The sequence below is a fragment of the Doryrhamphus excisus genome, linkage group LG21 (genome assembly GCF_037039965.1).
Source record: "Doryrhamphus excisus strain RoL-2023G ecotype Guam linkage group LG21, RoL_Dexc_Guam_v1.1, whole genome shotgun sequence".
In the NCBI taxonomy this organism is placed as follows: Eukaryota; Metazoa; Chordata; class Actinopteri; order Syngnathiformes; family Syngnathidae; genus Doryrhamphus; species Doryrhamphus excisus.
Window position 1 is genome coordinate 7,472,067 of NC_136377.1, and position 11,708 is coordinate 7,483,774.

At 40.8% G+C, this 11,708-nt stretch overlaps 1 protein-coding gene across 5 annotated transcripts in view; it reads right to left on the reverse strand.

Moving 5' to 3' along the window:
• Positions 1 to 11,276, reverse strand: part of gabra1 (gamma-aminobutyric acid type A receptor subunit alpha1) — a 36,042-nt gene extending 24,766 nt beyond the window's left edge. Inside the window, exons 1-5 of one of the 5 annotated variants that reach the window (XM_078787726.1) lie at positions 11,150 to 11,276; positions 10,692 to 10,753; positions 9,604 to 9,705; positions 4,898 to 5,010; positions 2,370 to 2,437 (exon numbers count right to left, since the gene is read on the reverse strand). In XM_078787726.1, the coding sequence (XP_078643852.1) occupies positions 2,370 to 2,437; positions 4,898 to 5,010; positions 9,604 to 9,683 (261 nt within the window). In that variant the 5' untranslated portion in view covers positions 9,684 to 9,705; positions 10,692 to 10,753; positions 11,150 to 11,276. Of the gene's footprint in view, positions 1 to 2,369; positions 2,438 to 4,897; positions 5,011 to 9,603; positions 9,709 to 9,960; positions 10,098 to 10,691; positions 10,754 to 11,149 lie in introns of those variants that run through there. The other 4 variants (XM_058087218.2, XM_058087219.2, XM_058087217.2 and 1 more) reach the window with 4 other exon arrangements.
• Between the last annotated feature and the right edge of the window lie 432 nt (positions 11,277 to 11,708).

An 11,708-nucleotide genomic window follows, 5' to 3' on the forward strand; every position in this document is an offset into this window, starting at 1 on the left:
TCTCTTCATGTTGGTACACGGAGGTGCATGATTCCCTGCATCGTGTGCTTTATGGGAGACCGACCGCTTTGTTATTTTCGCTAAGAACGTCCCTTTTCCTTAATAACAGTCATTCCTGTCGTGTTGAATGCAACGTATGACAAATTAACTTCTGGTCATCGGATACATTGTTAGGTGAAAAAATGATCATGAGCTCATTTTCTCCTGCAAATGCAAATTGACACAAAAAGGAAGCGGCGGACTCCAAATCAGGCGGATATTTGATTCTGAAGCCAGCTAATGACTGGAGCTGAGAGCAGATTTTAATGGTTCCACATAACTGCCCAGCAGAGTAAAGTGAGCCTGTTAAAATTACAGCACAGTCTGTTTTTTCCTTTTTTTTTTTTTTCAACATCCTCTATCCACTCAGCCTCAGTGAGATAATTACGATGAGTTGAGACAAGATTCAAGGTAATAGAGGAGGAAAATGGGAGGAAATGCTCCTCAAATGTTCCCTCAGCAAAAATGTGGCCTTCATGTCAGCCATGGCAATTAACAAAGATGACGTCAAAGAGCGTACACACGCTTTTACATGCTCCGAGCAGAGAAGTGGCTAATTGGTTGTCAGCAAATTAGAAATATTCAGATTAGGATTTTTTGCCTTTTGATTACTTTAGTTTGCTTTTGCTCTCATGTGCCTTCATTTATACCCAATTTAACCTGTTTGAGACTTACCGCAGCATCTCTGCTTTTTAACGCAAATGAAAAATATTGATACCATCTCGAAAATGTCTCAGCAATATAAATATTTTATATTAATCATAATAATTAATAATAATATAAAATATAAATATTTGTGTTTTTATTTTCAAAAATCTGACCATCCATTCATGTTCTCTGCCGCTTGTCCTCACTAGTGTCGCAAGGATATGCTTCATACGGGAATATTTAGAAAATGTATCGGAAAAATTCCACCCAACTCACTCTGAACCCGACCACTCCTATGTGGTGAGTTCATTTGAGGAGGAAACCCATGTTTCCTCTTTGGAATGCTTTGAGAAGAGCCAGATGAAGTGGTGCGGGAATCTGGTCAGTATGCCTCCCGGACGCCTCCCTGGGGAGGCGTTAAGGGGCTGTCAGACCGGTTAGAGGCCTTGGTGAAGACCCAGGCCAAGTGGCCTGGCAAGACTATGTCTCTGTCTCTCAAGTGGCCTGGGAAGGCCTCTGGCTCTGCCGGGAGGAACTGGGCAAAGTAGCCAGGGAGAGGGAAGTTTGAGCTTCCATGCTCAGGATGCCACCTTGGATAAGCAGTTGGACAGATGGATGCATGGTCAGCTAAACTGTCTATGGAACTTATATGGAAATTAACTATAATGTAATTTTTATGTTTTATGTTTCAAAAAATCCCAAATTCATGTATTTACACCTTTCTCAGCTAAATGTCATATGTAAATATTTGGGAAATTAAGAACCAAAATGGGCCTGACGAGAATTTAGTCGAACAAAAATCAGTTATATATAATTTAATTATAGTATATATGTCAAATTTCTCAGCTAAATGTAGCAAACATTTTTATTTGTAATTTTATTAGAAATATTCTGCTACTTTGCAAAAGAACAGGTATAATTTTGTAAAAAAAAAAATCAGTATTGTCAGCTATGCAATATTATAGAACCTCTACAACCAAATCCTGCTGTTTTTGTTTTAGTAAAAATAAAAATTTAATTTTACTTGAACTCCAAATACTTTTGTTGTTGTTGTTGTTTAAAAAATCTGTTAAATTAAACATTTTGCACAAAAATCAGTACAATAAGTGTCATTTGTATGAAATATTATAGATAATTAACATATTTTCAAAAAAATGCGTCAAAAATTCCCATGGAAAACACATTTACTCGAATATTACTTGTAATTTTATTACTTGTTATTTTACAAAAATCACAATCAGTGTCATGAGTAGAAAATGATTATAACGTGTAGTAAAAATATGAACACAAGGGAATGCACTTGAACTATGTTTCAAATAACGGTTATTGGTAGACATTTGTACAATAAGTAATGGACCGAGCGTCACAGTTTTGAGTAACGGGGAATGCAACAGGATAGAACATTTTGTGGTGGACGGAGGACGGGCAATGGATCATCATGCACATGCATTAGTTTGGATGATGGCGGCATTAGTAACTGTAGGCTAGCAAATACATAACACGCAAGACAGTTTTATGAATACGTGACAAGTTAGCGGACTAAATCATGAGCATGAAGACATATCTTATAGCTCGGAGTCCGCTCCGCTGTCAGGTCCACACATGCTGAGGAAGAGGATGTGGATGAAGCGGGGCGGGGGAAAACTGGTGACATTTACGCAGGCGAAAAGAGAGAGTCTTACCATGTCATGGTCCGAAACTGGCCCAATACTAGTCACGAAAATGTCAGTCTTGACTTCAGTTACACGCTCTGTTGAAGCAGGAAATTGCCAGAGTGAGTGCCTATCAGTGGCATTCATTAGCCCACCCCTCCTAGACGGACTACCTGTTAATGCAAACCCACCTGGATAAACCCCCCCCCCTTCGCTCCATTCAATACAACACATCGCATTGCACAAAAACATCACCATAAAAAAAGGCCCATTTTGGATGTCAATAAGCACTTGTGCGAGTATTGGCGTCAGTGTCAGCTCCATTACTGGGACAGCTCAATCTCCTCATAAATTTGCACAAATAAGCCACTCTGCTCGCATAACATTGATGGGCAGTATGAACTCCATACCCATCATTTCTCCTCCTCTGTTATTTGGCTTTTATTTCAACGCCTGCAGTATCGCACCCAACACACACCTCTGTGTCCTTCACGCAACACTTCTCACGTTATAGTTCCCTCTTTTCTCTTTAATTTTTTAATCTGGTTCTCATGCTATCCATTGGATCCCTACCGCTTTCTTTCTCCAGCCAAAAACAGGATACAGTAATAGACTGGAGGGATGTGCATCTCCATCACTGAGGCCCATACGATATGTTCTCCATACACTCCTCATGGTACATGTATGATCAAGCTACTCCCAATGTGATAGGCTGCTATACAAAAATTACAAAGTGATACAATACAGTACGATACACCCCAGTTTCGATACAATACGGTACGATACGGTTCACCCCAGTTGCAATATGTTTGGCATGATACGATTCACCCCAGTTAAAATACGATATGGTACGATATGATTCACCCCAGTGACGATACAATATGGTAGGATACAATTCACCCCAGTTAAAATACGATATGGTACGATATGATTCACCCCAGTGACGATACAATATGGTAGGATACAATTCACCCCAGTTCCAATAAGATACGGTCCGATATATGTCACTCCAGTAACAACACGATACAGTATGATGCGAATCACCCCAGTGACAATATGATACGGTATGATACGATTCTACCCAATTACAATACGATACAGTAAGGTACGATTTTCCCTGTTACAATATGATACAGTACGATACAATTCACCCTAGTTACAATACGACATGGTACGATACGATTCACCCCAGTTACAATATGATACAGTAAGGTATGATATCCCCGTTACAATGTGACCATACGATACAATTCAACCCAGTTTAAATACGATATGGTACGATACCAATCACCCAAGTGACAATACAATTATTATGATACGTTCCGGTATGGTACGATACGGTATGATGTGATTCAACCAATTACAATATGATACAGTAAGGTCCGATTTCCCCCTGTTACATTATCATACAGTACGATACAATACAATGATTCAGCCACATTATAATACATTATGGTACGATACGATTGACTACAGTTACGATACCAATCACCAAAGTGACAATACGAAATGACATGTTCAGGTACGATACGGTATGATATGATTCAACCTTACAATACAATACAGTAAGGTCCGATTTTCCCCTTGTTACAATATAGCATGGTACGATACGATACAATTCACCCTAGTTACAATATGATGTGGTACGATACCAATCACCCAAGTGACAATACGATAGGATACCTTCCGGTACGGTATGATACGGTAAGATATGGAACGATTCACTCCAGTTAAAATACGATAGAGTAAGGCACGATTTCCCCATTACAATATAAAATGCGTTATGGTACGATACCAATCACCCAAGTGACAATACGATATGATTCATTCCGGTACAGTACGATACGGTATGATATGATTCAACCCAATTACAATACGATACAGTAAGGTACGATTTCCCCCTGTTACAATATGTTACGATACATGTCACCCAAAGTTACAATGCAACATGGTACGATACCATGTTACAATACAATTTCGTAGGATTCAATTACTTTGCGATACAATACAATAAGATTCACACCAGTTATGATACCACACAATCCTCTAGGTTGTGAGGCGATACGGAACAGTATGATTCACTCCAATTAGGATGTGATATAATCATTTATGTTACATTTAAATTCTTTCAAATGCGATACAAAACATAAGACACAAATCATTCTAATTACACTGCAATATGATCATATAGAATATGTATCGTACCATACAATTCACTCCAATTATGGACCATTATGATACGATACCAATCACTCCACGTACTACATGATACAATTAACTCCAACTACAATGCAATGTTATTGTAAAATCATGGGATACGAGTCACTCCCAATGCGATACGATACGGTTTACTTTTGTAATAAAACGGTACGATACAGTATGATGTCATGTGATTCCTTTATGAACCTCACAGCTGTAACCAAGATTGTTTTACATACATTTTTCATTCCAAATGCATAGGAAATACATGAAACTGAACCCACCCACATCAAGAACCGGTACCTTCAAGGTTTACATAACCATGCAACATGGCATGCTGTACGGTATGTGTTACTGACCTCCTAGTCCCGGCCTCAGGCGGTTGTCATAGCCATCCAGAAGGCTGTCTAAGATCTTGGTGAACACTGTAGTGTTATCTGTTTCCCCCTCCGTCATGCCGTTCTGCCCAGAGCTGCCAAAGGGAAGAAGAGCTTCTAAAATTATGGCCACACAGCGCAAAACAGCGGTCGTCGAAAAATTGCCAAAAGAACAGCAGAAAAAAAAAAGGCTGAGAGTATGACTCATGCATCCAAAATAAGGAGTTGGAGAGGCAGTTGTGATGAAGAAGTACACAATAGATGGTGAGTCACAATGTTCACAAACGTGCAACTTGTCTGTTAGCAATCAAATTACCGCCACCAAGCACAAAAAGCTATTGTTTGCATTGTTGCCGTCTTTCAAAAAAGAACAGACTTTTTCAGCATTGCAGATTTGTTTTGTGTATGTGATGATGTAATAACCCCAAAACATTTTTTTTTAAGTTAAGTTTTGATCATAACCTTCTGGGTTGAGGTACCTAAGGTCTAAAAATCAATCCTGAACAAACCACATGGTCCAAAATACCTCATATGAAAGCCTGTAGTTATATTCCCATTATGTCCCTCAATTGTGAGGGAATGATAAAAAAAATCTATGATGTTAAATAGCTTCACAGACCTTTGCAGGTTCTATTGTACTCCAAAGGAAAATACCCCCTCGTATATTCCATATCATCCACGTACGCAATAATGGAGACATGTTTGCATGCATTAAAGCCACTTTCACAAGTGCTACAGTGTATAACAGCGAATGCACAGCGCGTGCACACGTAGGCACAATCTAAGAGAATAAAGAAATTGCAATCCATTATTAATACCTTAATTGTGTTTCTCGGGCCACTCAGGCCCTGCTGGATATATGCAGGGTTTGAACATGAAACAAAATGCTTCAAGCCATCCCCAAATAACAATCACAATTGTGTATAAATATTTAAGATGTTCCATAATCACAGGCGCTAATTGCATGTGAAGCAACAGGAATGTATTTGCATATGTATCCTAATCAATACATACTGTACCGTGCGCACGTCCGTCCGTGTGGTTGTGTGCTGATAACCGAGAGGACGTCTCTAGCAGTGCACTCAAGCAATCAACCGCTCTTTCTTTCTTTTTTTTTTTTCGCTTTTTAATGCCAATGGCAAGTCTCGCTTCCTGCTAAATAAACAGCGATTGTTTGGAAACAAGCGTTTCTCGCCCAGCAGCTCCAAGGAGAGGAAGAGGTCATTGAGATGAGTTAGCGGCCGCAACAGAAGGTACATGGGGTGTGGGTGGGAGAATAACATGGGAGAAAATATTTACATGAGACAAAAATATAGATAAAAAAAAAAATAAAAATGTATTTGCTCGCAAATCAGTCTAAATCGTTATTAGTGAACACTTCTCCTAATCCATCCACCTCACATTTTGGCATATTAAGATGCTGATTAGACAGCGTGGTTATTGAACCAGTGTGTCTTAGCCTGGCCACAATAAAAGGCCTCTCCAAAATGTGCAGTTTATGCAAACTGATTGTTGCAGCAGCTTATGGATTGGCTAGTTTGAGACAAGATGCTGCATGCGGAGTTCCTGGCGGTTGTGAAGTCGATTGCATGCACTACCAAATTTTCTTACGGTAAAGAAATGAACATTCAATTCACCTGCAACTGCTGTGGAAATGGAAATGGAAAATTCCTGTAGTCAGCATGCCCATCGACGCCTCCTTTAACATTTGTGACATCTGTAGCATTGTGCTATGTGATAAAGCTGCACAATTTGGTGTGACCTTTTATTGCAGTCGGCCTAAGGCACACCTGTGCAATAATAACCCGATCTAAGCAGCATCTTGACATGCCACACCTGTGAGGTGGATGGATGATCTCCACCATGGAGAAAATGCTCACTAGCACAGATTTGGACCGGTTTGGGAACAGTATTTGAGAGAAATAGAAAGAAAATGTAGCATTTTTGTTGAGCGTACATGAAGAGGAAAGGGAAAGTGATGGAGATGAGGCAAGAAGGAGCGTGCGAGAGGGTCAGAAAAAGGTTAGAATGCTGGAGCAGGAGACAGAAAAGGAGAGAAGCGAGACATGGCTCAACGTCAAAGCTGAAGGATTGAGGCAGATGGAGTTTCAGCGAGCTGCAGGACATTTTGCTTTCTAAATACAGATGCTGCATTTCTGTCACACATGGATTTGTATAAAAGGGTTAAAGCACAGCTCTGCAGCCACCAATTCCCCCGGATTTTGTAATCAAGCTTCCAGAAAGAAAACAGGAAATGATGATCACTTTGGATATCCAGTTCAATGTGAGATTATACAAGGTCCTAAATTAGGTGAGGCTATAATAAATCTCAACCCTTTGCTCTCATTTAATATTCCAGAAATGATGCCAGCGTGCTCCCATAACACAGACACCCTGAATGCTTCTACTGGGAGTCGGCTTTTCTATTCTTATTTAGACATTATGTTCCTTTTACACAGAAATCCAACCAAATGATCCTGCATTTTTCTGTTGCTAGACGGCAACCCGACATGATGACGTCAAAATGTGGCGTATAAAATACGTGTTGGACAGCGACAATTGTTTTCAACACAACGGGGCAGGAGAAAAGAGTGTTGGATGTGAATGTTAACACTCCTGTCGCGACAGCCTAACACACACACACACACACACACACATAGACACACAGGGTCCTTCCTTTTACGGTGCTGACAGCGGAGAATTGCTGGATCGATCCACCTGTTTCCACCGAAAAAGATCAAGAAAAAGATATTTGTGTCCAACCATCCATTTTCTATACCTCTTATCTTCAGCAGGGTTGCTGGAGCCTATCCCAGCTGACTTCAGACTGGTTATCAAATATTGTGTATCTGTGTTATTTTCACTTCACTTCAATCTTAACATATTTAGATTTGCTGTGTTCTCGTCCTTGTAGTATAAACGCTATTGACATTCTTCACGGGTTATTACAATAACCCAAAGATATCTCAATCTTTCGCCATACTTTGTTACGATACCGTAAACACAGATGCGTTTCATTGCGCAGTTGATGCTAATCTACAACAACAAAAACATGATGATTAACTTGAAACGATATGACAACCATCGGTTTTTCGATGAACCCGATAATCGTTGAATCCCATTGGTTTATTAAACACATTTACAGTCACCTTCATCAACCAATGCCACATTCAATCAGGCCTAGTCAGGCTTTTTTTTTTTTATCGCTTCCTGTCCACCCGCCACACAGCTCAGGGGTGTAAAGGTGACTATAGGGGTGTTAGTTCATGTCTGAAGGGCTCTAATAATGTTAAATAATATATTTAGAAGGCTGTAAACATGTTTTCTGTGCTCTAACTGCAGCAATATTCCATTTATAAACAAGGGATTCATGTACAGTGTCATAAAAAATTGTAGGATGCCCGGCGGGATGAATTGTGGTCTTCTACAGCATACACATCTAGCTATTGCTGAGTGGTTTGGGGTGAATCTAAAGCATGGAAAGCTATTGGTGGTCTTGCCTGTTGTCCTTTTGGATTACAACAGTCATTAATTAGTGAAAATGACTTAAATGACTCGTTGATTTCAATATCTGGACCAGTGCATGCCGCCATCCCACTGGTATGCCAATTTGACATGTTTCACAATCCGTCTCATTCAGATTGCAAGTCAAAGTCACTCTTAAAGGGTTTAAGGTTGCATGGAATGGAAGGATGGAATTGCAAGGATGGAAATGAATAACTGAAAACAGGAGAGGGAGAATGCTGTCAGATGCTTTTGGGAAGACTTTACATGTTTATCAGCCGGGGGGGGGGCACTTCCTCATAAAACATTGTGCACCATCCCCATCTACAGGTCATCTAGACAGCAACAGTGCGGCTCACACTGATGTATCTCTTGCTTTCTACCCCCCCCCCCTTTTCTCCACGCTACTGCACATCACGCTATACCTCATCTCGATTATTAGAATTATACAATAAGCACTTTTCTTCATTGAGATACAAAAAAGCAGATCGGATTAAATGGATTTGGTCCATAATGACTTTCCATTGAGTGTCCTTCAGCCCCTTTATGTTCCAGTAGTAAAAAGATGAAAATTAGGCTCCCAAGTGAATGCATCACGAGTGCAAATTATCATTTTTTTGGCGTGGTTGCTAGTTGTAAATCTGAAGCGTCTCAACTACAAAAAAAAAACTTATGAATGATTATAAACTGATTATTAATGAGGTTTTTCATGCATCATTAAAAGCTTTCATATTACAGCCGGTGTCTGCTTGGCTAATTATAATTTTGCTGTTATTGGTGATTGAATAATTGATACAGATTATTATATAACCTTGCAAGAATGTGTCTTTTGGTCATTTTTATGCAACTTCAGCCCAGGTCAGCTATGTGTGATGTGACACTATCCCATATAATCATAGACTGTGGCTATTTTGGCTCCTTATCTCTTTTATCTCATTATCTCTCTATCTTTGCATATAATAAGCATGGAGGTGTCTTGTGGGAATGCCCCACTTTTACAACCGCGGCGGATGCGCTCCAGGGGAGTGTTTCTAACCCCATAAAAAATAGAACACCTGCTTGACAGTAAAATAAGTGCACCAAAAGGTATTCTGGGTGCAGAAGTTGGCGTTGTTTGATACATACAGCAAATCAATACAGGAGTTCATGCATATATTGGCAGATAGACGTTGATTATTGTTTACCTTTTCGCACTCAGGACGCCGCTGGCCACCAGCAAGCAAGCCCACAGGCACAGTGAGGCCACGCTGCCTCGTCCACACATTGTTGGATATGAGGACCTTTCACTGCTGGGGAGAAGAGGTAAGGCATCATTAGCATGAGTGGGAAGCATGTGGCACATGGGCCAAATACAGCCCATGTCAGCAGTCAACTCGGCCCATCATGTAATACAATTGTTAGAAAAGCCGCAAATGCTCAGTATATCTCATTTGTAAATATTAAAAAAAAGGCTCCCCCACCCTTTTGACATCAAACATAGAGCTGACGCCGTCTTTAATGAATCATAGTCATAGTCATTGAAGATGCACGCTACATAGCACCTGTGCAGTGCCTCCGTCGCTCTTCTGCAATGTGAAGCGATGCCGCACCGCAATATCAACCCCCACCTCCTCCTTCTCTCCTCTCTAAATAAAATAAGAGCATTTGCTTCCTCCTCAGTCATTAAGCTGGGATGTTGAGCATGATGATACATGCATACAAAAACAAGATTTAGTGGCAATGCATGTCGGCCAGAGGAGCTAATACGTGGATATGCAGAGTATGTACATTTGTATAGTTAGAGAGAAGAAAATCAAACAATGTAATTTTTTTTAATGAATAAATGATGTGATTGACAGGGATTTGAAAGCCGATGCATATTATATAAATGTCAAAATCCTGCACTTTCTAACTTGCACACACACGCATGGTGCACCGCACTGTTATGATTATAACACCACACGTATCTACAGTCTATGGGTGCTATGCTTGGCTTGAGATTTAGCATGCAACTGGCATCACTGCAAGGCTGCTCCGTGCATGGTGATCCAGTTCGTGCGTAACGAAGCGACTGCGCGCTGTTCGGAGCGCTGTCTATGGTGCTGAATTTGGTCTCTTATACCCCATTCAATCATGCATGCATCCATCCATCCATCCATTCATTCACCTGATGAGCACGCTTGAAATCAATTACACTCCCAAAATGAGAACATCTCCTTCCCCGAAACTCATCGCACTCTCTCTTGCACCCCCCCACCCCCTCCAAAAAAATAGGACTAAATAAGACACTTACAGCAAAAGGACTCGATGGATGCCTTATAGTCTTGTATCACCAACACTTCCAACTTCTATGAGCTAAAAAAAATGATGCAAAAAAAGTAAATCCTGTGTGATCTCAGATCTGACGAATTCTAGCTGGAGGCTGCTGGAGAGGATACTGTATGTATGCGCAGCTCTCTCTCTCTTTCTCTCCCTTACTCTCCCGCGTCTCTCTCTCTCTTTCAACTCACAAAATAAATCATTTAAAAAAACGCACTCCAAACTATAGCAAAATGCGCTTTTTCGTATATTCAAAGATGCTGTTACAAGCATGCCCGTGTCTTCTTATAAAGGACAATACCGCCCATTGCAGCACGGTTTAACTTCCGCTGCTATAATCTCTTGGTTAAATATAAGAGACAAACACACACACCCTTCCACGGAACATTCAAACAGGAGGATGCACAAATAGACAAGAGTGTGGATGCTCACCAGCTTGCACTGACGTGACGAGCCTTTTTTCCCTTCTTTCTGGTCTCTGTCTCTCACACGCACAATTAAATCCTCCTCCTTGTGTCGTGGGAATTAGAAATATATTTAGTGTAGATATTCGGCGTGGTGAAAGAGAGGGGATGGAGCAAATGTGCCGCTGCAGCCAGCCGCGCCACTCCACACTGAGCGCGCCGAGCTGTGTGCATCTGCAAGGGAGGGAGGGGAGGGGGGTTTAAAAAAAAAAAAACTGGCTCGTCGACCAACCAACCAACCTAGCTACCTACCAGCCAGCCTATAATTTTTGTAGTCGTCAAGTTAAACTACAAATGAGAGGACATTTTCTTCCAGCCTCCCTCCCCGCACATTGCTTCCAATACACCACGTGATGGCATTATTATCATCATTTGTGTGTTTTCCCCCCAAATGAGTCACAATGAAACATTCCAGCTGTGTGTGATGTGTCATCCGTTTAGTTTCATCCCAGCAGGAGACGTCAGTCGTGCTCGTCAGTGAGCATGATGTGCTGCAGCGCCCCCGTCTTTTTCTTTCTCCAAGTGGA